This window comes from Canis lupus, chromosome 5 (assembly GCF_003254725.2).
Source record: "Canis lupus dingo isolate Sandy chromosome 5, ASM325472v2, whole genome shotgun sequence".
Classification (NCBI taxonomy): domain Eukaryota; kingdom Metazoa; phylum Chordata; class Mammalia; order Carnivora; family Canidae; genus Canis; species Canis lupus.
The window spans coordinates 73,381,083-73,405,104 of record NC_064247.1 but is presented as its reverse complement, the minus strand read 5'-3'; the positions used below and the strand labels follow the sequence as shown (position 1 = coordinate 73,405,104).

The 24,022-nt window shown below is 44.5% G+C and overlaps 1 protein-coding gene and 2 long non-coding RNA genes across 28 annotated transcripts in view; 1 reads left to right on the top strand and 2 right to left on the bottom strand.

Moving 5' to 3' along the window:
* Nucleotides 1–6,662: 6,662 nt before the first annotated feature.
* LOC112646693 (uncharacterized) lies at nt 6,663–13,179 on the bottom strand. 2 transcript variants are annotated; one of them, XR_004816196.2, is made up of 5 exons: nt 13,043–13,179; nt 9,175–9,253; nt 7,655–8,193; nt 7,417–7,485; nt 6,663–6,955 (listed from the first exon to the last, which is right to left on the bottom strand). It is a non-coding gene; the product is annotated as an uncharacterized LOC112646693 (long non-coding RNA). The 2 variants fall into 2 exon arrangements; XR_004816195.2 differs by lacking the exon at nt 13,043–13,179 and adding an exon at nt 12,279–13,022.
* The window catches only part of WWOX (WW domain containing oxidoreductase), a 952,589-nt gene continuing 941,692 nt past the window's right edge, over nt 13,126–24,022 (top strand). For 16 of the 17 annotated variants that reach the window (XR_004816180.2, XM_025426929.3, XM_025426925.3 and 13 more), the window contains exons 1-4: nt 13,126–13,400; nt 18,989–19,053; nt 19,638–19,695; nt 21,154–21,332. Coding sequence is in view for 16 of the 17 variants with exons in the window: in XM_025426929.3 (XP_025282714.1) it covers nt 13,294–13,400; nt 18,989–19,053; nt 19,638–19,695; nt 21,154–21,332 (409 nt within the window). In the remaining variant the exon portion in view is untranslated. The other variant, XM_025426928.3, reaches the window with a different exon arrangement.
* LOC112646698 (uncharacterized) overlaps nt 15,117–24,022 on the bottom strand; it is a 49,133-nt gene continuing 40,227 nt past the window's right edge. For 5 of the 9 annotated variants that reach the window (XR_003127801.3, XR_003127800.3, XR_003127797.3 and 2 more), the window contains 3 exons: nt 21,822–22,013; nt 20,001–20,340; nt 19,306–19,644 (listed from right to left, as the gene is read on the bottom strand). This is a non-coding gene — a long non-coding RNA (uncharacterized LOC112646698). Of the gene's footprint in view, nt 15,247–17,115; nt 17,439–18,352; nt 18,545–19,305; nt 19,645–20,000; nt 20,341–21,821; nt 22,014–24,022 lie in introns of those variants that run through there. The other 4 variants (XR_004816199.2, XR_004816198.2, XR_003127803.3 and 1 more) reach the window with 4 other exon arrangements.

The following is a 24,022-nucleotide window of genomic DNA, read 5'->3' as shown; positions in this document are numbered from 1 at the left end:
GGTGTTTGGCTACCAAAATGGAGAGGTAGACCACATGCATTAAAAGACCTGTCTCTCCAGGCCATCTTGGGTTCCATTAGGGAAGCAAGTGTGCATACCTATTTGGGTGCACTTGGCTGTTAGAAATTGTGTAGCTGTCACAAGTGGCCCCAACTAGAAGACAAGTACTGTGACTTAGCTATGTCATCTAAGACCATAAGCTCTTCTGTTCTTCTTTCCTGCTAGCTCTAGTGTCCAAATGGTATCTGCCATGCTGCCTTAATTCCACATACCATGTCTTTATGCCACAGAGTTCCAAGTAGGATGTAAGCTCTCTTTTTCCAAGAGGAAAAACCTTTCCAGAAACTCTCAGAAGACTTTCCGTAGTATCTCATTGACCAGAACTGGGTTATGTGCTTATCTACCAATCAATCGCTAGCAAAGAGAATGGGTTGCTTTGACTAACTTGGATGATGCAGGTCTACGTCCTGGGGTGGTGCACATTGCTGCCAGATAAACAAGGGTTTTCTTAGCATGGAGGAGGGGAATAGCTGTTAGTAGGTATCTCAGAGTCTGTACTAGCATGAATACCAATGCACCTGTAAAAATGCTTCACCTTGGGAGTTCCTTTTACTTGCTAACAGAAGACACTGTCTCTGAGGCCAATATCCCTTGTAGATGATTTTCAGGTCATTCCTCAGTTCCTTTTATTTCCGTTCTTGCTTTTTTTGGCTCTTGGTGCTATAACACAGAGACGGTTCTTTCTTGGGTGTGGAGGAGTTTTTTTTTTTCCCTCCTGGAATAATGTGTATTGGTGTCTACAGGAGAAAATTTCTCAAATCAGTCACCCCAAAATTTAATGGGCATGTGCAGCATATCTCCCAGCTAATTCATGCAATCTTTAAAATTCTGGGCCAAATTAATCCATAGATAGGACAAGTTAACTTAGGTGCCCTCTTCATCTAGGGTCTGCTGAAGAATGTTTTCGATTAAACCATTCTCAATATACTATCTGCATTTTTTTTTTTTTACTATCTGCAATTAATGAAAACACATCTACGTTTATTTTTTGTGTGATGTGGGAACAGGGAAACTTTCTCAGGATTGAAGTAGGGAAGGAAATGGAGTTGCATGCAGGAGGAGGTAAAGCAGGTAGAACAAATCTGTCTCAACAGATTATAAATTCCTTAAGGATAGGGAACACAACTTAAGAGGCCATTTAACACTATGTTTAAGAGTTGAGGCCTGATTTCAGAGGCACGTTCTGCTACATACTGTGTGATCTTTGAAGACCTGCTTTCTCTCAGTGTTTCAGCACATCTCAATAATGAGGATAGAAAAAGTACAAACTTCATAGGATGATTCTTTTATAGGAAGAAATGTCAGAAACAAACTACTTACATAAATTCGTATAAAATCTGAGCTTCTTTTGCACCATGGAGTACTTTCTCAGCCTGAGAAAACTACAGGAGCTTCCTCAGGATTCTGTTTTTAAAAATGCCTAAGATAAAGTACATGAGATAACAAAGAAAATGATAGAATTAAAATACAGTTATCAAAATGCTTCCAAAAAATGCATGAGTAGAATATATGTACTTCTTTAAAAATGCATGATATAAGATCTAGTGATAAATAAATTCTAATAATTTGGTTAATTTCAGAAAAGTTGATATGTGAAAACAATGCTTGAGATTTCTGCAACAACTATAATGTCACTTAAAAACACCCAGCATTTTTATTGGAAACAAAGTCATGAGTACTACTATGACTCCTTTCCCAATGGAAGGAAATGCTAAATTTCATTGAGAGGTTGATCAAAATAGAATTGTAATTTTTTTCTGGCCTTAGCCTAAGAACCAAGTATGGATTGTACCTAATTATTTTCTTTATTCACAAACAAAATTTTAGACAACTCTTTAACTATCATTCCCATCCTCCACCAGCACTAATTGTGAGAAATTCTGTTAGTCTCCTGGCTTGTTGATAAAATCATGGTGAGAAACACAGATGAGCCCAGATGATGGGTTTCCTGAAGCAGAGACCCAGGCTCTCAAGTCTCTTACCGTCTCCTTGTAGATAATGAAGATCATCTTCCACTAAGCATTCAATGCCTACAAGATGGACATTGAGCCTCAAGTGAGGGATGCTGCGATGTCTCGAGTGCAGTGCAGCAAGGCTGTTTAAGATCATGCTGTCCCACAGGCGGGCCACCACAGCCTACAACCAGGGTGAGGGCAGGGTAGTCATGGTGGAGGGGGAAGCAGCTCAGTACTCAATTTTGACACAGGTAAGCCTCCATGCAGGGCAGTTTCTGAGTATTTGTTTAGAAAGAATGTGGTAGGGGGAGGTGAGGGAGCAGAGACATGAGCAGGACAAGCAGGTGCAAGGGGCTATCTTCCTGGGCAGATTCTAAGTTCCTTAAGGGCTGGGACCATGTCTTCAGAGGCAGTATGACGTCATGATAAGAATTGGGGTACCAGATCTCTGCCACTTGCTACTACTTCATATCCAACCTCTCTCAGCCTCTGTTTCACATCTGTGTAATAGGAATATTAATCGTTATAGGGGTGTTGTGAGATTCAATGGGTTAATGTCTAAAGTGTTTAGTAGGAGCTGAATAATACTGGCCACTATTTTCTATGCTTGGCACAGGAAACAACCATAGTAATTTCTTAATATTTTTTTAAATTGATGCAAAAAAATGAAGAAAGTTCAACAACTGAGTTAATTACCTTTTAGCACCACAGTTGATTCAGATTTGTGCTATAGAGTAGTGGACAAGACAGTGATTGTTGGGGTGGATGTCCTTATTTCAAACCTGGGTTCCACCATTTATACTCTACAGATAAATTAGGAAAGTTACTAACCTGTTCCTACCTCACTGGCAATGTAGGGAAAATAATAGCATTGTTCTCATAGGGGTTTTGTGATAAATAATCCACATGAAGTTTTCAGCACAGTGCCTGCAACATTGTATTATTTACACACATATATTTCACTTGTACCATGAATCAATCTCTGTTCTAAGCATTTGCCGGCATTACCTCATGTAATCTTTCCCTGCCCCTCCCAAGAGGTGGGCATTAATATTACCTGTATTTTGGGGATGGAGAAACTGAGGTCTAATGCAATTACCCAACTAGTGGCAGAGCAGGACTTGCACACAGGTGCTAAGCACCCATCATGCTGCCCAGGCCAGGTTGTAGGGCTAGTTTTAGCGGTTGCTAAAAGTGGAAAGCACTAGGACAAAGAGAAAGGTGAAGATGAAATGATTAGAACTTTAAAAAAACAAACAAACAAACAAACCAGAAATTTGGAGTTTGAAAGAGGAAGGAAATAAATTATCCTTATATTTTCAGCTGAAGAAATGGAGCATGAAGTTCAGATTTTTACCCAAGCACCCGCTGGAAATAGGAGGTCAAATGAGGGTTCAAGTGCAGTTCTATCAGACCCAGGAATCACAGCACCCTCACTGTCCCCAGCACTTCCTCAACTACACACACACACACACACACACACACACACACACAGTGCTGAGGAACAAACCTGGCACATCTCTTCCTGAACCTTCTTTTAAGAATTCAATCGTGGTTCCAAGTATATAGCCCAGGAGGAAATAGGGTGGCAGGGGAATGGCTTTTTTGTATGTGATCCATTTTATTTCTGCTAACTCAACAAAATACGCTGTAGTGCCTAGGGGAGCTAAATCAGGCTGTTTAAATTTCCCCGTCACTACAAATATTCTCTTGATTTATGAAAAAATAATCAATAAATGTGTGTTGATTTAGATTAGCACAGCTACAAAATATATGCATGGCATGGGGCTTTTTGTTTTTCAATTTGCATTTATTGTGGCCTTTAGATATGAGCACCAGAGAAAGCATTTGAAGTAACAATGGTAACAATGATAATGAGACACAATAATTGTGGTCATTTATTGAGTGTTTGCCCTGGGTTAGGTATTGCACTGGGAATTTCCTATTCATTATACTGTTCAATTTTCTTAAAAATATCATGAGGGCAAACTTTGATTCCAGACAGTAGATTAGACACATATATTTATAGCCACTTTCTCTGGAAAGCTCATTGAAATGATGAAAAGCCATACTTTTATTTTGTTTTGGCAATTGAATATTTAAGGACAAAAGAAGCAGGAGAGTAGATTATAAAAAGGACATTCTAGAATGTAGGAAGCAAAAATAGCATTGTGGTTGAACTACTTGAGTTAGGTTTGGGTCAAGTGGCCCAACATAATAGTGGTTTAAATACATGTGGCTTATTTCTGTCATATAAGTATGGAATTGAGAGTTAAGAGTAGGCATAAGAGTTGTATACCATTGTCAGGGGCCTAGCCTCTTTGTGGCTTTCATCACTTCCCTGAGTGTAACCTCACTTCATGGTCTAAGAAGGCTGCTTGAGCTCCAGACATCTCATTCATTTTCTAGCTGGCAGGTATGGAGGACAAGCAGGTGCAACAGGCACGACTACACTTTAAAGAAAGTGGTCTGTGAGATATGGAAGTGGCAAAATAGTGGCTTCCACTTTAAAGACACTTCTGTTACAGGTTTTGCTTTTTTGTTTTTTTTTTTTAATCACATATCTTTCATTCAGGGTACCTGTCTCTATTAGGGGAGGTGTTATCCAGTTTTAATAAGCCATCTGAGTGTCTATCTTTGTGATTAATCGGGGCCTAGTGAAGTGACATGTATTAAACAGATGTAGTGCCTGAAATTTATTCACCTTTGGAGTCTGAAACACCTAGCCTTGTGCTAAGCACCTCTTTTTTTTTTTTTTAAAGATTTTATTTATTTATTCATGATAGAGATAGATAGAGAGAGAGGGAGAGAGAGAGAGAGAGAGAGAGAGAGAGAGAGGCAGAGGGAGAAGCAGGCTCCACACAGGGAGCCCTATGTGGAACTTGATCCCAGGCCTCAGGCAGGCACTAAACTGCTGAGCCACCCAGGCTTCCCTGTGCTAAGCACCTCTTAGGAGTGCCAGCTCCCGGAACAGCGATGGGGCTCACCACAGCTGTGTGATTTTTATGTCCCTAGCCTGGGTGTGCTTGTCAGCGTACTGGAGGAGGTGGAGACTGGAGGCATGAAATGAGGTACTGTAGATAAACCCAAGCAGCAGAAGTAACCTCCCAGACTCCAGTCTCCCTTCATCCCTTTACCCTTCTGGTGGGCCCAGGAGTGCAGCACAGTGGCAAAGAGCAGTAAGGATCCTCTGTTTGAAAATGGGATTTAACAGTCTGCAAGGTCACAGCTGTGACTTCTTTTGGAGCCTGTGACGTATACGTTGCCATGGCAAAGAGTCAGAGAAAACTAGGGTCTAGTGTGGCGCTGCCACTTCTCTGATTTGGAAGCCACGTCTACCTCCCTAAGCCCATCTTCTCACCTGTAAAGTGGGGCTGATAGCTGTGCCTACCTCATCGGGAGGCTGTAGAATGACATAATTCCTAGTAAGTGCCAAGGCCAGTACCTGGAACATAGTAGGTGTTCGACGCATGTTAGTTAGCTCTTATTATGCAGCAGGGACTATTAGCCCCATTAGATGGAAAAAACTAATGTTCAGGGACCCCACAACAACTTGTTAATAATTAATAATAGCAATAATCATCGAAGGAAACCTCATTATGTGCATGAACTCACCCCCAAGAGGCAGGCATTGACATTATGCCCCATTTTCCTGAGGGAGAAACTGAGGCCGAATGCAGTTACCCTTGTGTTGAGATATGGAAGTGGCAAAATAGTGGCTTCCAATCCTTCAATGTTCATAAGCTTTGACTAATGTCTCTGTGGGCAAAAGTCTCTGCTGGACTCTGCATACTGGATGCTAAGGACTCTGGGATGAGCAGAGCTGGGTACAGACATCACCCAACAACTTCAATGTTACATACTGAATGCTACATGGAGAGAAATATGTGATTCTAACTATGTGAAGACAAAAGGAAAGTGTATTAATTATAGTAGTTTCGGCTGCTTAACCAATGACCCTGAACTTAAACTGACAATGAATATTTATTATCTCATGCAGTACTCTGTGGGTCAGGATTTCAGGAAAGGCTTAGCAGGTTGGTTCTGGCTCAGGGTTTCTTATGCAGTTATAGCAAAGTGTCTGTCAGGACTTCAGGTACCGGAAGGTTTGATCAGGGCCAGGGACCTACTTTTAGGATGGTTTGCTCACGGCAAGCAAGGTCTTACTGGCTACTGGCAGGAGACTGCAGTTCTTTACCCTCATGTCACATGGCTGGTGTCCCCAGAGCGAGTGAACCAAGGGAGAACAAGGAGGAAGCCACAATATCTTTTATGATGAGGGCTTGCAAGTCATATTGTCCTTTCCATGATATCCTGCACATTACACAGGCAGCCCTCTTTCGTGTGGGAGGGGATTATGTGAGAGCAAGAATACCAGGCGGCAGAAATCCCTGGGTCATCTTGGAGGCTGGCTACTGCAGCCATCAGCTCTGTTGGGAATTCAGGGAAGACTCTCTGGGAGAGGTTGCCCCTGGAACAGCTAAATCGGGAACAAGAATTCTGTAACCTGGGATGGACAGACCTCAAGGAGTCTGTGACCTTGGATGGAGGAAAATTGTTTATTCTAATCAGTGTTTTAAAACTATGGTGATTGATAGACCTACCAGCACATTTTGATATTGAATGCATATTAATGAGGTACAGGTATTATTTTATTATATTTTTATTAATATTTTCATAATTGTATTTCAATATACTTGCCTTTATGATTCCATGTATTTTATTTTATACACCTGAAGAGATTATTCTGGGAAAGAACCAAAGATGTCAAACAGGTCTGTAACACACACAGGAAGGCTAGTGAAGAAGGAGAGTAGCAATCATGTGGTTGAAGGCAGGAAGGGCATTGGAGGCAGAGAACACCGGAGACAAGGGGCAGGCTTCCGTGCATGTGTATTACTAATAGCCTCAAGTCCAAGAAGGGGACGGAGGTAGATGAGCTGTGAATGGAAACAGGGAAAAGTTTAGGCTATAGAACTTGCACTAGATACAGTATGGTAGTGAAAAGGCTGGGGAGAGGGGATCCAAGAAAATGTTTATCTTATTTATGTATTTATTCATGCATTAAGTTGAAGATTATTTTTTGAGACTACATAATCCAGGCACAAATTACAGAATTCAAAGTGGATACAGTGAAAGCCTTCCTCTCATTTACTCACTGCAACTACTCTGAAATGTTCTCTACCCTGGAAGCCACCACCAGCTAATTTTAAATCCTCAGGAAATCATTTTCATGTAAGGGAGTGGTAGTTTAGATTTTTATTTTAAATAGCCGGTTCTGACGAAGGTGCCCACTGCAGACAGTAGACAGGCTTTACAGAGAAGTGGTGGGAGAGGGTGACAGGCAGTGCTAGGAATGTCAAGGAGAGTGTGTTACTCTTTTCTTCCTAAAAGAACTTACCACACATGTGCTGGAGGATCCCACAAGTGCACATAAACACAGTTCATTGTGTTGACGAGTTCAGATTTCCTGTGCAAAACACGGGAGGCAATAGAGCAAAGTGGTTAAGAATATAATACAGACTTTAGACCTGAGAGACCGGGGCATCGTCTCTGCTCTGTGGCCAAGTCTGTGCTCTGTTTGCTAATCTGAACCTTAGTTTTGATCTCTTGTGTAGAGTGGGGCTAATGATACCCACCTCTACGTGTTTGTCACAACGGCGTATGTGATAATGCTGGTAAAAACCTTCATATAATTATGCATATGTTTAAGGTCAGATCTGAAATCAGAGTTGTGCTTCATGGTTGAATTCCAAAATTCTTAAAGTCCACTTCTAAGCACCCAACACAACAATGACAATAGCTGACATCCTGTGATACAATATTTTAGGTTAACAGCTTGCCTTGTGCCAGGCCCTGTGCTGACTGCTTTGGAGTCATTATCTTTTTTTCTTTGTTTCTTTCCTTTTCTTTATGTCCCCTTCCCCTGGTACATTTACATGTGGATGTCTGGCAGGATCTGGGCTGAATCTTGGGCTTCAGGGCCTGGAATCTTTGGAAGAATTCATTTGCAAGATTGCAACAGCTATAGATCAGAGTGACATCTTGGAAACTTTGGCTGTCAAAATAAGACACTCTAAGCAGGTGGTGGAAGACTTTAAACAGAATGGACTCATCACCACAATTTTCAAGTGATGATGGGCAACCTGGCCGCCTCCCTGGAGGGTAATTCTTCTCCCTGTGGGGCAGAAAGTAGCAAGGAATGAAGCTAGGCTGAAATAGAATTTTGAGAATGGTATGTCAAGTTAGCAGTTATATTAGTAAAGCTACTTGAAATTTGAGGCCTTTATATGTAAATTAAACAAGTGAAATTTCCAAATGTGAGGGTCTGATTTGAAGATGTCACTGCAATAGAAATGTGCTCTCCAGGGGAGAGTGCCTGCCTATGGCTTAGAAGGAAATGAGCCTTATTACTTAGTCCCGAGGACTCTTGTAATAAAACAAAATCACTCTCCCCTAATGCTTCAGGGAATCAAATTCTCTCTCTTTAAAGCAAATGTGGTGGTGCCTGGGTGGCTTGGTTGGTTAAGCATCTGCCTTTGGCTCCAGTCAGGATACCAGAGTTCTGGGATGCAGGCACACTTCTCTCAGGCTCCCTGCTCAGTGGGGAGCCTGCTTCTACCTCTCCCTCTGCCACTCCCTCTGCCCGTTCTTTCTTTCTCTCTCTCTCTCTCTCTCTCTCTAATAAATAAGTAAATAAGATTAAAAAAATAAAGCAAATATGACAGGAGGTTAACAATTGCTATATCTATCTAGGTGTGTATGTGTTGGGGGTGGTAATATGGACATTCATTTTACTTGTCTCAACTTTTCTCAATGTTTGAAAAATGTCATAATATGGGGCACCTGGGTGGCTCAGTGGCCAAGAATCTGCCTTTGGCTCAGGTCATGATCCCTGGATCCTGGAATTGAGTCCTGCATCAGGCTCCTTGCAGGGAGCCTGCTTCTCCCTCTGCCTATGTCTCTGCCTCTGTCTATGTCTCTTATGAATGAATAAATAAAATCTTTTTAAAAATGTTATAATAAAACATATTGGGGCAAAAGAAATAAAGTAGATCACCAGAAAATGAATAAAAGTAGAACAGACACAGTATCATAGAGAATAAAAAGACAGTACTTTAAAATATATTTAGCTTTATAAACAATTCACTTCTTTTACCTTATTTTTCTAATTTTCTTGTGGAGGAGTAAAAACCCGTGGGCATCTATCTGAGGACCGGTATTGGGGACTTTCTGTTCTGGAAAGACAGCACAGGGGGATATTGGTTGAGAGATGAGTTTGGGGCTAGTCCTTTTGTCTGTATTCTAATCTCAGTGCCTGCTGGCTCTTGCTCACTGAGTGACCATGGGCAAGTTACTTAAATTCTGTGTGCCCTAGTTTCTTCATCTGTAAAAACAAGGAATAAGGAAACAGAATGAGGAAAGTTAAGTGACTTGGTCATTGTGACATGAGCTGAGTTTGGTTCCAAAGATAATTACAGGAAACCCTATCACTGAAGCTCACCCTTGTCTTTGTGTACCTGTACATCTTGGTTCACGCTTCTCTTAAAACCCTCAAACCATAGTATTTTGTGTGTCTGTAGGTTTTATCCTAATTGACTGATTTCTGAATGCAAGGGGTGTCTCATTTTTCTTGTTTGTTTGTTTTTTTCTCAGACACGTGGCACAATTTTTTCTCACTCTTTGAATGTTTGAATGAATAAGTGAAATCCGAACACACCTTCCTATGTAAGGCCACATTGACCAGGAGACAGTTTTCCCTTGGAATCCCGTTTAGTATTCTTCCTTCCTTAATTGATTACCTTCCATGAGACGTTTGTCAGATGAGTCAGGAATCTTCCCAGGCCTCTGGCACCAAAACATGAAGTTTCATTTCCCAAAGAATGGTGACTTCTGTTAATGCAGGTTTGCAGAATTGTTGGGGTATTTTTGTGTGTGCGAGGGGGCGGCCAATGACCATCATCACAGTAATAATAGAAACGAAAAGAACAGTGGCCCCAGGAATGTTCCATTAAAGCTTATGTTCATGGCGTGAATAATGCCAAATTGCTTTTAGCAATGACTCATCAATATGTGTTTATAAATCATCACTCACTGCATAAATGGTTGCTCAAAGAGAAAAGACAGTTCAAATGTAGAAGCCTTGTCTAGAATGGTCTTTAGTCTTTTAAATTGTGGGCACATAGGGCCATCTGGTGTGCAGTAGTATAACCACACACTGATTTTTTTTTTTTTTTTTAAATCTCCTCACTACCTACCAATGTGATTTAGTTGGCTTTACAAAAGCAAACTATTCTTTAGGCTTTCTTGAGGATCTTGGCTTATTCCCGAACATAAGTGTCCTCAAACCTGTGATAATCTTATGCACTAAGTAGAGCTCACCCTCTTCTAGATCCTTGTAAGACCAAAGTCAAAGCCGTGTGTAAACTCAAGCTCAGGGGGCACAGAACTGTCAGTGCAGAGAGGAAGCCAGTATAGAGAGAGCAGGAGAATGTGAGCTGAGAGCAGGGAGCAAGAGACCATGAAATCTAGGAGAGTTCCCCCAGGCCCTGATAACATTCTAATTTAGCTCATGTGCACCCTGGACATAAACTTTTTGGTAAGTCTCTGTTGCTTGCAATCAAATAAGTTTGACTAAGACAATATCAGTTTGAATGGAGCCCAAAGACTGGAAATCCTAAAATCTGGCATGCCTACTCTCATAAGTCCTCAAATGTCTGTATGTCTTACTCCTTTAACCTTCTGATAGAAGTCACAGATAAAAAGCAGGAAGAGAGTAATAAAATTAGGCCCTCATAAACATCTGGGACCATTATTGGTGTCTGGGCCACTCAACCAGACTTCTGTCAGCCCATGTGTCTCAACTCTGGAGGGGCAAGGAAGTGAAAAAACAGGTGCCCTCAGAGAGTGCTAGAGAACTGGCAATCTGAACCAGCAGGGTCTGAATACTACCATGTAAATCTCTGGCCTTCCTGGCGTGAGATTCCTTTATCCTAAATAAATCTCAGCATTTAATTTATGAGTTAGTAGGTTTTTTTTTTTTTTTTTTTGGCCTACTGTTCTGCACCAGGGGCACATTGGCAACAGCCTGGAGACTTGTTTGTTGTTACAGCTTGGGGGAGGGGGACACCATTACCATCTAGCAGGTTAGAGGCCAGAGATGCTGCTAAATATCCTACAATGTTCAGGACAACTCTTCCCACAATAAAGAGTTATCTGAGCCCAAATGTCAGTAGTGCTGATACTGAGAAACCCTGATGTTCATGGCAGGAGAAACCTTGAGGGCGTATTTTAAGTGGTAGGAAGAGCAGAGCAGAGGGTTGACCTAGAAGTTGAGAATTTTACTAAGGGGACCAATACCAAGTTTTGGGAAAGACACCATACTATATCACTACCTGTGCCCTGATGCCGAGTCATAGGCAACAGGTGCCCCTTGAGGCTCTGGTGAGAGCCAGATTTACCTCTGGATAAATCTAAGCAGTCAGTTCTTGAACAGAGCTACATATTATTACTGGAGAGACAAGACTAATCAGTTTGATTCCATTTATTCCTTTCCCCATCATTTGGGGTCATTGTGACCTAATCTCTATTTCAAAGGAATAAATTGGATTGAATGACAGAGACAAGGGGTTAAACTGGAGTCAGCAGAGGAGCAGCATATTAATAAATTATTTAAATGCATACAGGTTGGAGAGTGATGTTTTGGTAGGTCTGAGATGTGATAGTAGATGTGTTAAAACTAAAATATAGCTTAGCTTTTGGTTGGTCCCCTTCAAAGGATAGTAAGTCTTTCACTTCCCTAAAAAGCATGCAGAGCAGGAATCCCAAAGCAATATCAAAATCAGAACTTGAAGACAAGAGGCAACACAGCTTCCTGCCTCCCCGGCCCCCACCTGTTTAAATATGTAATTTTAATTAATTAATTAAATTAATCAATCAATCAATTAATTAAAATATGTAATTTTAAAAATAAATAAATTTCAAAAATATGATTTTTTTTTTTTTTTTTTGTGATGGATGCTTGTGTTTTTCCGAGACCTAGACCATGGGAATCCTGGTCAGCAGACTTCCCTGTCATGCTGAGTTGGGGAGCAAGGTTCAATGTGGGAATGTTCTGCAAAACCACTTAGGCAAGGCCAAGGTAAAGATATGCTTCCAGTTTTTGACCCAGGACATTGATAGAATACTTGTAGGTGCTCCAGGAAGACCTGAGAGCGTGCACGTTGTAGATTGGGAATTTGTTTTTAAACGAGGTTGACTTACAAGAAGACCAGATCTATGGAATCACATTGATTCATTGATGCATTTCGATCAATAAACTTGCAGGTCTAGGTATTTTACTAAGTGCTAGTGATAGAAAGAAGCACAAGATGTGGTTTCGTGTCCTCCGTTCAGGAGTCACAAATAGCTGTGGAATTAGTAACGCTGTCTCAACTGCCAGTTATTTCCCGATTTCCCGGCTCTTCTTCTTCTGTGCCCTCCTCACGGGGAGGGGGAAGGGGGGGTCGGGTCCGAGTACAGGAAAGAGATACGTTTCTGAATTCTTGGCCCAGAATTAAGCGGTCTATAAACGTTGGTCCTTTACGCATCCACAGAATCCCGCTGGGGCCGGGAGCATCTTCTCCAAACCGGGGTGGGAATTTGCATTTTTTTTTTTTTTTTAAACCCAACCACGTTTTATAGCGTCATGGTTACGTGGGCTACAAAGTGTGTCCGCCAGGCGGGGGATGGGAGGCTCGCGGAGGTCTCAGTCTTCCTAAGGTCCTAGGAGACGAGAGGTCAGAGCCCAGCGGACCAGCCTGGGCATCCCTCGTTCGCTCCGCAGCCCTCTCCTGCGGGGCCTGGCCTACATTTCCCAGGATGCTCGCTGGCAGGAGCCCCCGCAGGATTGGTCAGAACGACGCGGAAGTAATTACGGGTCGCTCAGCAACGGGCGGAGTCCCGGACCGCGACTGGAGGCCCACGCCCCTTCCCCGAAGCTCCGCTCCAGCCCCTGACTCCCCCGCGGGGCGCCCGCCGGCTTTTACCTCCACCCGAGCGCCGGCGCGCCGCCTCTCCCGTACTCGCGCCGCCGTTCTCCCGAGGCCCCGCCCCTCTCACGCCGGCGGCTGCCAAACCGCGGAGGACGGATTCTGGCTCCCGGGTTGTCCGAGCGGCTCGGGGCGGCGCAGTGCGCAGGCGCGAGCGTGCGGGTCCCGCGGCGCGCGGCGCTCGGTTGGAGCGGGAGTGAGTGAGTTCCTGGGCGCGGAGACCGGGCACCCGCGGCCGCCCCGGCGCCATGGCAGCCCTGCGCTACGCGGGTCTGGACGACACGGACAGCGAGGACGAGCTGCCCCCGGGCTGGGAGCAGAGAACCACCAAGGACGGCTGGGTTTACTATGCCAAGTAAGGGGCCGCAGGGGGGCCGCCCCTGGAGGGACCCCGCCGCCGGGGACGCCGCCTGCGCGGGGAGGGCCGGGGGGGCGGAGGAGCCTCCCCGGGAGGCCGCCGGGGTCCCGGGGCGGGGCGGGGCGGGGCGGGGCGGCCCCGAGCGCGCCGGGTCCCGCGGGGGGCACCTGGCGGCTCCCAGGAGCGCCCTCTGCTGCCCAGGAGGCGGCGCTGCACGGCGCCCTGGCGGCCCGCAGGCCTCACTCCCTCGCGCAGGAAAACCACCGCTGATGCCAGCTCCTTCCTCGGGGGCCTGGCGGGAGGGGAGCTAGAAGTACGTGTGTCTAAATAAATGTCCTGCTGCAGCTATGGACACGCACATAGACTCGTGTGTGTGTATATACTAGAACTCCCGATGGTGTCCCGCAAAGTTTTGGAAACCCCAGTGCACCCGTTCTCCCTTCCCGTGTTGTGCTACTTTGGGCCCATGAAAGAACCCAGTCACCGTTTTTTGTTTTTTGTTGTTGTTTTTTTTTTCCCCCTCCCCACCTGTAAAATGGGTTGATAGAACTTTAATTCAGGCACTGCACGTAGAACACGTAGCCCAGATCTTATAAGTATGCTCTGCTCAGTGACTTCGCTTTTCCTGCTCTCTCTGCAGCTGCGACAGCACCGCCTCAGCCTGAGTATTAGAATCACCTGTCCGTGGACCGAAAAATACAGATTTCAGAGACACCCCCCCCCCCACCCACCCATGCAGCAGACACCCAGCGTGGGGGATCTGTTTTATAGGCTTTCCCCATAAGGCAGGCTATCCCTTGGCTTTGAGAAACACGGGTGTAAATCAGTGATTTCCAACATCTGGAAGACTTAGGCAAGAGCTTTTCCTTGGTTCCTCCTCCACAGATTCTCATTTAACCGGTTTGGGGCCTCCCCGCCTCCACTGATATGTTGTAAAATCTTCCCAGGAGATTCTTATCTGCCCGGTGTTATGTGAGCCACCACTGTCTTTGGTTGCTTGGTAGAAACAAAACCAGAAAAAAAAAAGGGAAAGAGAAAAGAAAGACCTTGGTGAGTTTGTTCGTTCAAGACACATTGAGGTTTTATCACGTGCCAGGCTCTTAGCTGAGCACTGGTTGTACTGAGATAAATAAGACCCATTTGTCACCCAGTCTTACAGGGCAGAGTGACACACGGCTTGTTCTGGTGTAGGGTGTGTATAGTGAGCAGCAGCCTGCTAGCACGAGGCATGTGTGGGTAGATGGGGGCACCTCAGGTGAGTGGGGAGAGTTGGCACCTGAGCTGTGCCTCAGCACAAGTCGAAGTGGGCATATTCAGGGCCAGGAGGGCAGCCCAGGAGGAGGCTTCTCTATGGCCCAGGTGCTGGTGCAGGGATGCGATGATTGAGGCAGCCCTTCTGTGCCTCATGGGACAGCTGGGGCTCCATCACCAGGACCCGGGGGTCCACTGAAGGCTTGGAGCCAGGGAGTGCCATTGGATTTATGTCTCTTGAGAGGTGGCTTCTGGCCCTGGAGAATAGGGGCAAGGCTACGGCAGGGAGCCATCAGGCTGTTGTAGGGCTCCAGGCAGCTTCTGAGCGCGTGCACTCGCCGTTCCCTCTTCCTGAAGAGCTGCGGGAAGGGCTTTGTCATCCCCCAGAGCTTTAAATACCACCTCCCAGAGACCTTCCCTTGTCCCTGCCCCCTCCTCCCAGCATCTTACCTGAGTCGTGGTACTTGGGCTTGTCTACAATCATCTTAGCCATATTCTTCTCGTTTGCACTCTATCTTCCTTCCCCAGATTGTAAGCTTCATGAGGGCAGGGACCTTTTCTTGTTACCCTCTGAGTCCCCTGTGCTTAGCACCTTGGAGACATAAAATAAGTCCATGTGGGATGAGTGAATCAGTTCATCCGGTAAAGGGTTCCTTGGGCCTCACTGAGCAGATGGCATGCTAAGCCCGGGAATGCAAAGGTGCACAGGACTGGCATATGGGCTGTTAGAGCCCTCCTCTGCCTCTTGCTCTATGTGGGGGGTCACCTTCATTCTGGCCACTTACCCTAGGCTCCCTGGCTTCCTTTCAGGTTCGCCTTTCCCTCTGCACCCAACCTTATGTTGGGTGGCCTTTCCCATCTGCTTCCTTCCTTGATGGTGCCCAGTGTCTGGGCTCTTCTTTTACTACGATCTGCACATCCCAGCCAGCTCCTCCGAGAGCTTTCAGGGGATTCATTGGTGCATATATAGTCCCTGAAAAGGCTTTCCTCCCAGCCCTCCCCAGTGTTGGGTCTCACAGTGGCCTGTCTGGCCCCCTTTTTATGCTGAATGTAGTGACAAGGTGTGGCTGAGCCCCAGCTGGGGGTCCCTCTCTCCAGTCCCCCTAGCCCTCTGTTCTTTAGCTCTCCAGGTGGAAGGATGCCTCTGACCAGTCCTAACCCTAGATTCCCAGCAGGCCTCCTTGTTCTGTCCTGACTTGCAAGCATCCTGGTCCTTCTTTTCTCTTAACTCTGGAAGGGTCACTTGTCCTCTCTTGGGGTTTGGGAGCTAAAAGAAGACTGCTCTTTGAGTAGTTCATGTTTTTTAATGGTCTTCCTCTCAACTGCAGCAAGGCTTTCCCCAAGAACAGAGGCTGTAGCTCCCGATGAGACCCTCCTCCCCGACTCATCTTTGCCCCTCTCCTGTTGGCTTCATGTTTTCTCATGTGCCCCACAGAGCACTCAGACCTCAAAGACACACATGTCATAGGGCTCCAGGGCCGACCAGACTGGGCTTTCAAGGGGAGGACATCTGCCACTGAGGGAGACCTGGCCCAGAGAGAGCTGGCGGGCCTTTCCCCTCTGCCCAAGCCAGGAGGTGGTGATGGAAGGACCAGGTCTCAGTGCCGGGGGCTGTCACTGTGGTCAACTGGGCCTTCCTGGGCCCTCAGCGCCCTTTCCTTAGGCCGGGGCCCCTTGGCAGCCAGGGGGACAGCTGGCCTTGCCTGGTCAGGAGAGAGTTCCCTCGTCTACAGGGTTGGCCTTCCTCACAGTCAGCTGTCTCCAAGTTAACTAACTGTATTTCAAGACCAGATTTCTAGAATAGCATACTTGAGAGTGATATCCATGTAATGTGGGTATGAATTTAATTTTGATCCTTTTGGTTTAAATTAAGATCACTGTTAATTATCTCCTTAAATGACAAAAAGCTTATTGAAGAAGAAAAAATAGAAGAAGGCTTCTGTTTAAAGGAGAGGAAGATAACACTTTGGGGACATGTGTCGTGATTTTCTGTTCATTAAGAAGTCATTTTAGGTTACAATTAGGAACACTTTTTAATTAAGTTTTATATGTAAGTGTTTAATACTTTCATGTGAAAGGCACAGTTCTTAGTTCTTCGCATGTGTTAACTCATTCAGTCCTCAGGAACCCCAAGGAGCAGATGCTGCTCTTATCCCCATTTTACAGATGTGGAGGTTGAACACCTCTTCAAGGGCAGATGGCTGGTGAGCAGGAGAGCCAGAAGTCACGAGCATTTGGGCTCGGAAGTCCTCACTACCAAAGGATGTTTTTTTCTCTTGTGTCAGGCCTCGGATCCTCCCCCAGGGGCACTGTGTCCTTCACAGAACAGTTGGCAATGTCTGGGTTCTGCTGTCACCCCTCTGGCATATTGGCATCTAGTAGGTAGAGACTGAGGATGCAGCTCCTCGTCCTGCAGTGCACAGGACAGCCCCCAGAGCAGACAGCGATCTGGCTTGACTGTCAGGGTCGCCAGCGCTAAGAAAGCCTGGCTTAGGCATTTTTTGTCAAAGTCAGAAACATGGGGGTGACTTTTTTTTTTTTTTTTTAATTCTTTCAGGGTAGAAAAAAATTGTTCTGAGTATATTTCCCAACTTCTGAAGGCAATTATTCATCCCGCCTAATTGCACTTAGGCAGCTCCTTGGGCCAGGCATGGGGCTGGGTGTCAGGGTTCAGCTAGACGCAGGGCTGCTGCACAGGGGTCAGCGTTACACGCACGGGGCGCTTTGTGGGTTCTTGAGGGCAGGTCTCTTTAGAGCTCAGCTCAAAGCTCGTTTGATGCCTGCCTATGGAATGAAAACTCTTAAAATTGGGCAGAAGAAAACATAATCACGCCTGTAAACTTTCTTGAAGAAGGCATGTGGAGCAAAGCAAAGAGCAGGAGCCGGGTATGCTGTTGCTAGCGTCTGCTTTGCTCGATGCTCCTTCAGTTTGCAAGGGGGGGCAGTCTCCTTTCCGGGGACTCAGGCTCTCCCCCTCTGCAAGTAGGATTTCATGGTGGTCAGTGTACAATAGACACTGGTCCTTGTTACTGATAACCCTGCATTTGTATGGTGACTTAACTTTTTGCCAATCACTGTCACAAATAGGGTGTCCCTTATCTTTCCAGCAGCCCTGTGAGGGGGTTGTGGGGCCAGGGAGACTGGCTCACTGATCACAGGCGTGTAGGAGCCCGAAGCGTTGGCCTCCTGAGTCCAGTGTTCACAGAACCCCTGCACTGGCCACTGAGAGTTTGCAAAAATCAGACCTGAAGCCAGCAGGCTTCCAAAAACCTTGTAAAACTTGTAAAATTTTACAGCAGATTCATGCTCTCTATATTTTTTCTTTAAAAAGTAATTGGTAGGGAAGGCATATTCAAATTTTATCATCTAGATGTCAATGATTAATTATCATCTTCTACTTTGGTATGAGTATGAACTTTTAGGAAATCCAGCCTCCCCTTTGAATGCCTCTTGCAACATGCAGCTGCTTCTCTGATTAAGTAATTTTATGTTTTTCTTGATATTTTATCACCTTTTGATGGGTGTCTCTAGTCTGTTATTGGCTCACGATTTTAATTATAACTTGGTGTGCTATTAGTTAAAATGCTAAAATTGCCACAGAAATGAGACTGGTTTGTATATTTGTTTAAAATAATAGGTAGCACTTTTGAGAGTTTTTTATATACCAGGTACTGTATTCAGCCCTTTATAAGCCTTACCTTCATAGCGTTTCCTTGAGAGATCAGTTCTAGGATTATTTCCATTTTGCAGATAGGTAAATTGAGGCTCTGAAGTTGAGTAACTTGGCTAGGTATGTAGTTAGGTAACCTATGGGGCTACCCTACTACATTCTTAAATACCTCTTGGGAACAATTAGGAGTTGGTGATTAAAACGCTTCAAAATTGTATCTCTGGAAAAAATAAATATTCATAATTAATATTTAAATGGCATCTAAATATCAGCGTTGTAAATTAGACTGTAGTTCATCTATCTTGGAGTAAACTAAAATAAATACAGTACACTTCTAGATATTCTGAGTGATTCATTGAGTTTCCTAACCCACAATTGGGGTTCCGGCCCATTTCTCTTTCTCATCCTCCACGGCCTGCTCACAAAGACAGGTTTTCAGGAGATTTCCTTGGGCTGCTTCTCCTTCCCACCTAGGGAATTTGACCTGATGTAGACAGTAGCATTTATGTTCTGAATATTTCTTTTCTGATCTCTGGCTTTACTACTCTTGGGAGACAGTGTTTTTTGGGAGGGGAACAAACTTAATGCAGTTGATTAATTTTTAGAAGTGTAACCTTCACTTTCTATTTGTGTATTTTTAACTTTATTTTCCCCCCTTCAACAGTCACGCTGAGGAGAAGACCCAGTGGGAACATCCAAAAACTGGAAAAAGAAAACGAATAGCAGGAGGTTTGTGTGCTATTGTCATAAAGCAAAGAACCTTGCATTTAAAGCATTAATTATTAGATGGCAGATGTGTCACAATCAGGTGACAGGCCGCTCTGTCATTCCTTGAAGGTTCTCTAGGAGGGAGCCATCAAGGAATCAGGCTTTCATGTGGAGGAGCTCATGGGATGTAGCAGGAGGGAGGCCTTGAGAGTGGGGTGGAGTGGTGATGGTGATTGTGCTTTTTTTTTTTTTTAATTTTTTATTCATGATAGTCACACAGAGAGAGAGAGAGGCAGAGACATAGGCAGAGGGAGAAGCAGGCTCCATGCACCGGGAGCCTGATGTGGGATTCGATCCCGGGTCTCCAGGATCGCGCCCTGGGCCAAAGGCAGGCGCCAAACCGCTGCGCCACCCAGGGATCCCGATTGTGCTTTTTGTGACAGTCACGGTCGGTACACATGGCCTGAACTGGCCCAGTCTGGCTGCTGCTCAGTGGGCTAGGCTTTGGGGTGGGGCTTGGAAGGCATGATGCCTCCTGACCTGGGGCCTGGGCGTCCATTCACCCCACCTGCTGCATGTACACCTGCCAGTCTTCTGTGTTTCAGATTTGCCCTATGGATGGGAACAAGAAACTGATGAGAATGGACAAGTTTTTTTTGTTGAGTAAGTGTCTATATAGAAACTATTCTCATTTTGCTTTTCAATGGGAATTTTTAATTGTAAAAGTAGTATACCTTGAATATAGAAAAAAGTGGTATATATATATATATTTAATAATTTTTGTATTCTGTAAATCTGCTTTCTTTAAAGAAAAATAGGGAGTGCACTGTGTGAACTGTGTAGGACTCTGTCTTTCTCCACACAATGTCTTGTGAGCATTTTCTTATGTATATATTTCTCAAGACACTGATGTTGAATGGCCTGTGGAGTATTATTTTGTACAGATATACTGTAATTTATCAAGTTACCTACTGGGCATTGATGTTAAGTTCCTGTGTAACTCTTCGGCCTCTCCCCCCTGAGCCTGTTACAGTGGTGGGCCTGGTCAGTGGTCCACCACCAGCTCTGGCGGGGAGCCCAGGTCTCTCTCCATGGTGCACATACTTTCACCGTGGCTTCTTTCAGGCTACCAAGGGGATGTCAGTGAGGAGCCAGGGGAGGTGTGCACATGCACCCGGGCACGCCGGTGCGAGCTGGCTGCTCCGCAGCACTGCTGTGGTGTCTCGCATCGGGCACGTCAACATACTTCTCCAGCAGCTCCGGTTATAAGTAAAATGAAAGTCGTATTCTTCTTGTGTCTTTGTATTTCTAAGTGATAAGTACAGATTTTAAACTATTAAGCAACACACATTACAAAAAAACACCTTTAAATCACAAAATGTCATCTGTTTACTTCTGGAGAGTTAATTCTTAATGGTTTTTAAGATTTTTTTTTTCTTTTTTTTTTTTTTTTGGTTTTTAAGATATTTTTGAGGTCTTTTGCCTCAGATTTCAAGAGTGCATTTACAATGTAAAAAAATTCTGTTACATAGTAGTAACCTATTAATCCATATGTACCAATATATTTTAATTTTATTTCTACAAGACTTAGATCAATTCCCGATCAAAACTACAGTGCTTGGAGGAGATAAGAATATGGTCTTAAAATCATCAGAGTTTCAGAATGTTCAGATTTTTTATCATTTTGAGTTTTCTACCTCCTACCAGTTTTCTTATGCCCTTGCACAGGGTTCAGAGATTTCACTGAAATCTACTGAGAAGAGTGGCTGATAGATCTTACAGCCATATTTACATGAATTAAAAAAAATAAAATCCCAAAGCTGCTTCGCTTTTTTGAGATCTCAGGATACAAGGCAGTGTTTTTTGTATGCCACAGTGCATTTTACAGCAGGCAGTTCTGAAGAAAAGGATTTGATGACTATCTTTCCAGGCAGGAATGTAATCCTTCTGGAGGCCAGAAGATAGACTTAAATGGATGCCAGTTCTTTCTGGGGTTAAGAAGAAACCTTTTTTAGTACCTGAAAAATGAGGTTTGCCTAGCCTAAACTCTAAGATGACCTTATCTTTATAAATGCCTGGGCTCACTGCTTTCTCCTTTTTTTTTTTTTTTTTTGTTTGCAGCCATATAAATAAAAGAACCACCTATTTGGACCCAAGACTGGCATTTACGGTGGATGATAACCCTACAAAGCCCACCAGCAGGCAGAGGTATGATGGTGGCACCACCGCCATGGAGATCCTTCAGGGCCGGGACTTCACTGGCAAAGTGGTTGTGGTCACCGGAGCTAATTCAGGAATAGGTAAGCCATCACTTAGAGTCATCATTGTTACTTTTTGTCACCTGCTATAATGAAATCCACTTAAATTTGAACAACAAAATCTTTGAGAGCAATTCTCTAATTTAAAGATGTATTTATAGCCTCTCCTGCTATCGTTTTGTTAAGATCCTGGGCTCTTTTTAAATCCCACTGTTGTAGAAAGCTCTGGAGGGGCTGACCTTGAGTTCTCTGAGAGCTAGACACTCAGCAAAAGACTCTGGCTGTTTGGGTATTTTCAAGGGTTAGAGATGACAGGTTCCCTCTAAGCGTTTCCAGCTTAGCTGTGTGGTGTATGGACACATTTCAATTACCTGGGGTATTGAAACCCAAATTGATTAATGGAATATTGGGAGCAAAAACCTATCATGACTTTGGAACAAAGGATACTGCAGGTTTCAGCTGGTCACTGACAGTATCATTTTCCTTTGGGAACAGGATCTTGTTTCTCTGTAAAGTTGGGGAATTAGTAACCTCTTGATTAATCCTCTTAACTGCCAGCATTTAACTGCAGTGACTGTCACAAGTTGATGGCTTCAGGGGGTGTCCTTCCTTCAACGTCCAGGGCTGCCAGAAGCAACAGCGGCAAAGCAGATGCTTGTATGAGAGCTTTCCATGTGATTTTATTCTTACTTTGTTTTGATCTGCTGATGTCAGCATACATACCTGTAAGAACCAGACTGCTCTGAGTAATGATTTGCATTTTCAGGGGAATTTATACAGACAAAACGCAGAATTACATGGGGCTGTTTTCTGGCAAGTTCTCTCTGCCCTCTGACCCCTCCCAGTTCCCCGACCGTCCCTCCTGTTGGCCTTCTCTTTCCTAAGCTTTGTCTCCTCACTCCTCTGTGCATCTCCTCCGCTGTCTCCTCTCTCTATCCTTCTCGAACCTCCAGAAACCTTCCCGGCATTATCAGGGGAAGAACAGGAGGTGAAAATATATTCCATAGCAGAGGGTCTACGGTTTGACAAGCAGTAGTCCCAGAGCAGAACTCATGACTGTACTTGTCCATGAAGGCAGGGAGGGAAATGGAATTTTTGAAAAATTGAAAGGGATTTATTTAAAATCAACTCTTAGAGCTCCTCCTGGGCTCAGAACATGTTCAGTCCAATTTTTCTGAACTTCTGTATTGGGGTGGATTCTATATAATCCTCATCGATATCAAAACTGACGATGCTGTGTTAAGAATAACAGCTGGATCCTCAGTCACCCAAGAAACAATGTGTTGTGTTGATGGCATTGACTACTCTTATATGAGGGTGTGGACCAATACAGTGTAGAATAATTAAGGAAAAATAAATGCTTAAGGACTTAAGTAAAATATTTCTTTTTATGTAACACTCAGTTAACCGGAAAATTAAAAGATCTCATTCCTTTAATATTTTGGCAAGACAGGTTTTTCCTTTATTAGTAAGATACTGGACTATCAGTTATTTTCTGCATAAGCTCAAACTTTGTTCTCTCTGACATTGGGTAGCAGCCCTTTAGATGATCCTAATGCTCTGTCAGAGATTTGCAGCATCTGACTTAATGAATTATGATCCAGGACTAGTTGAGTTGGTTCAGAGTACACGAGGAGCTCTGTTTCGTTGGATCTTTAATCATCAACGGAGGGGATTCGGCATTGAGAATAAGTGTGTTGAATAGAATGGACATGAAACCCTTCAGTGCTCCCACTTCCTCTCAAAGACCTTTCCTTTCTGATGTCCACGATAGACTTTGCGGACGCCACAGGCAGGTTTCTATGGTCCAGTGGATAGGGTGGCAGATTGTAAAGCTTTGAGTGGAAGGAGTGTTGGGCAGGTCTTGGGGCGACCAGCTCTTTCTGTTCAAAACCCACACTTCTTCCTCAGCGCCAGCTTTCCCCCAGAAACTGCCTTTAGTGCTGCTAGCTCACCCCCTCCCTTCTCTACTTGTGGGAAGCATTGGCCTAGGTGGGTGCTAAAGATTTTTATTTTTAATTTTTGAAATAGTATCGCATTGGAAATTCCAAGCAATCAAATCCTCACAAGTCACTTTGCAGCAGTGGTTTCAGGAGCTGAAGAGAGGCAGATAGGCATAAGGCTTTTCGTTGTAAGTAAGTTCGTTTTTTGTATCCGCTGGGGCTGCTTTGAAAGTGCCCTTGCTCGAGTAGGCTGTGGCTCCTAGATAAAGTCCTTCCTTCTCCTGCACTGTGAAACATGTCGATTTATAAATTGCTATCACCAGTTTTCTGCCCATTTCAAGTGAAATAACTGAATGCGGAGTGAATTGGGCATCTTCTTTTCCAAGACTTCTGGGCATTCAGGAGTCATCTTCTATCAGCTTTAATGGTGTTGGTGTTCACTCTCCCTTTGCCACTCAAGGGAGCCTGTTTTCTGTGTATTAGCTGTCCGGCTGTTAGCCTTGTGGGCGTCTGTTCTCTTTGACGTAGAGTGGGCTGGAACAAAGCATACTAGTATGCTGAGAGTGGTGGCCCTGAGACAAGAAATGTAGGTAACCTCATTTACTTTGCAAAACCTGATTTACTAATGTGGTATTTCCAGTGATTTATTTTTTATTTTTTAAATTCTTCACAGGCATTGCTTGGTTGGAATTGCTATCGGAGAGGCTCTCTGTGGTGGGAGGGGATGATCAGGTGCTAAGAGGGGACAACATTCCTTGATGAGCTTCAGTGTTGCACTAGGATACTGCC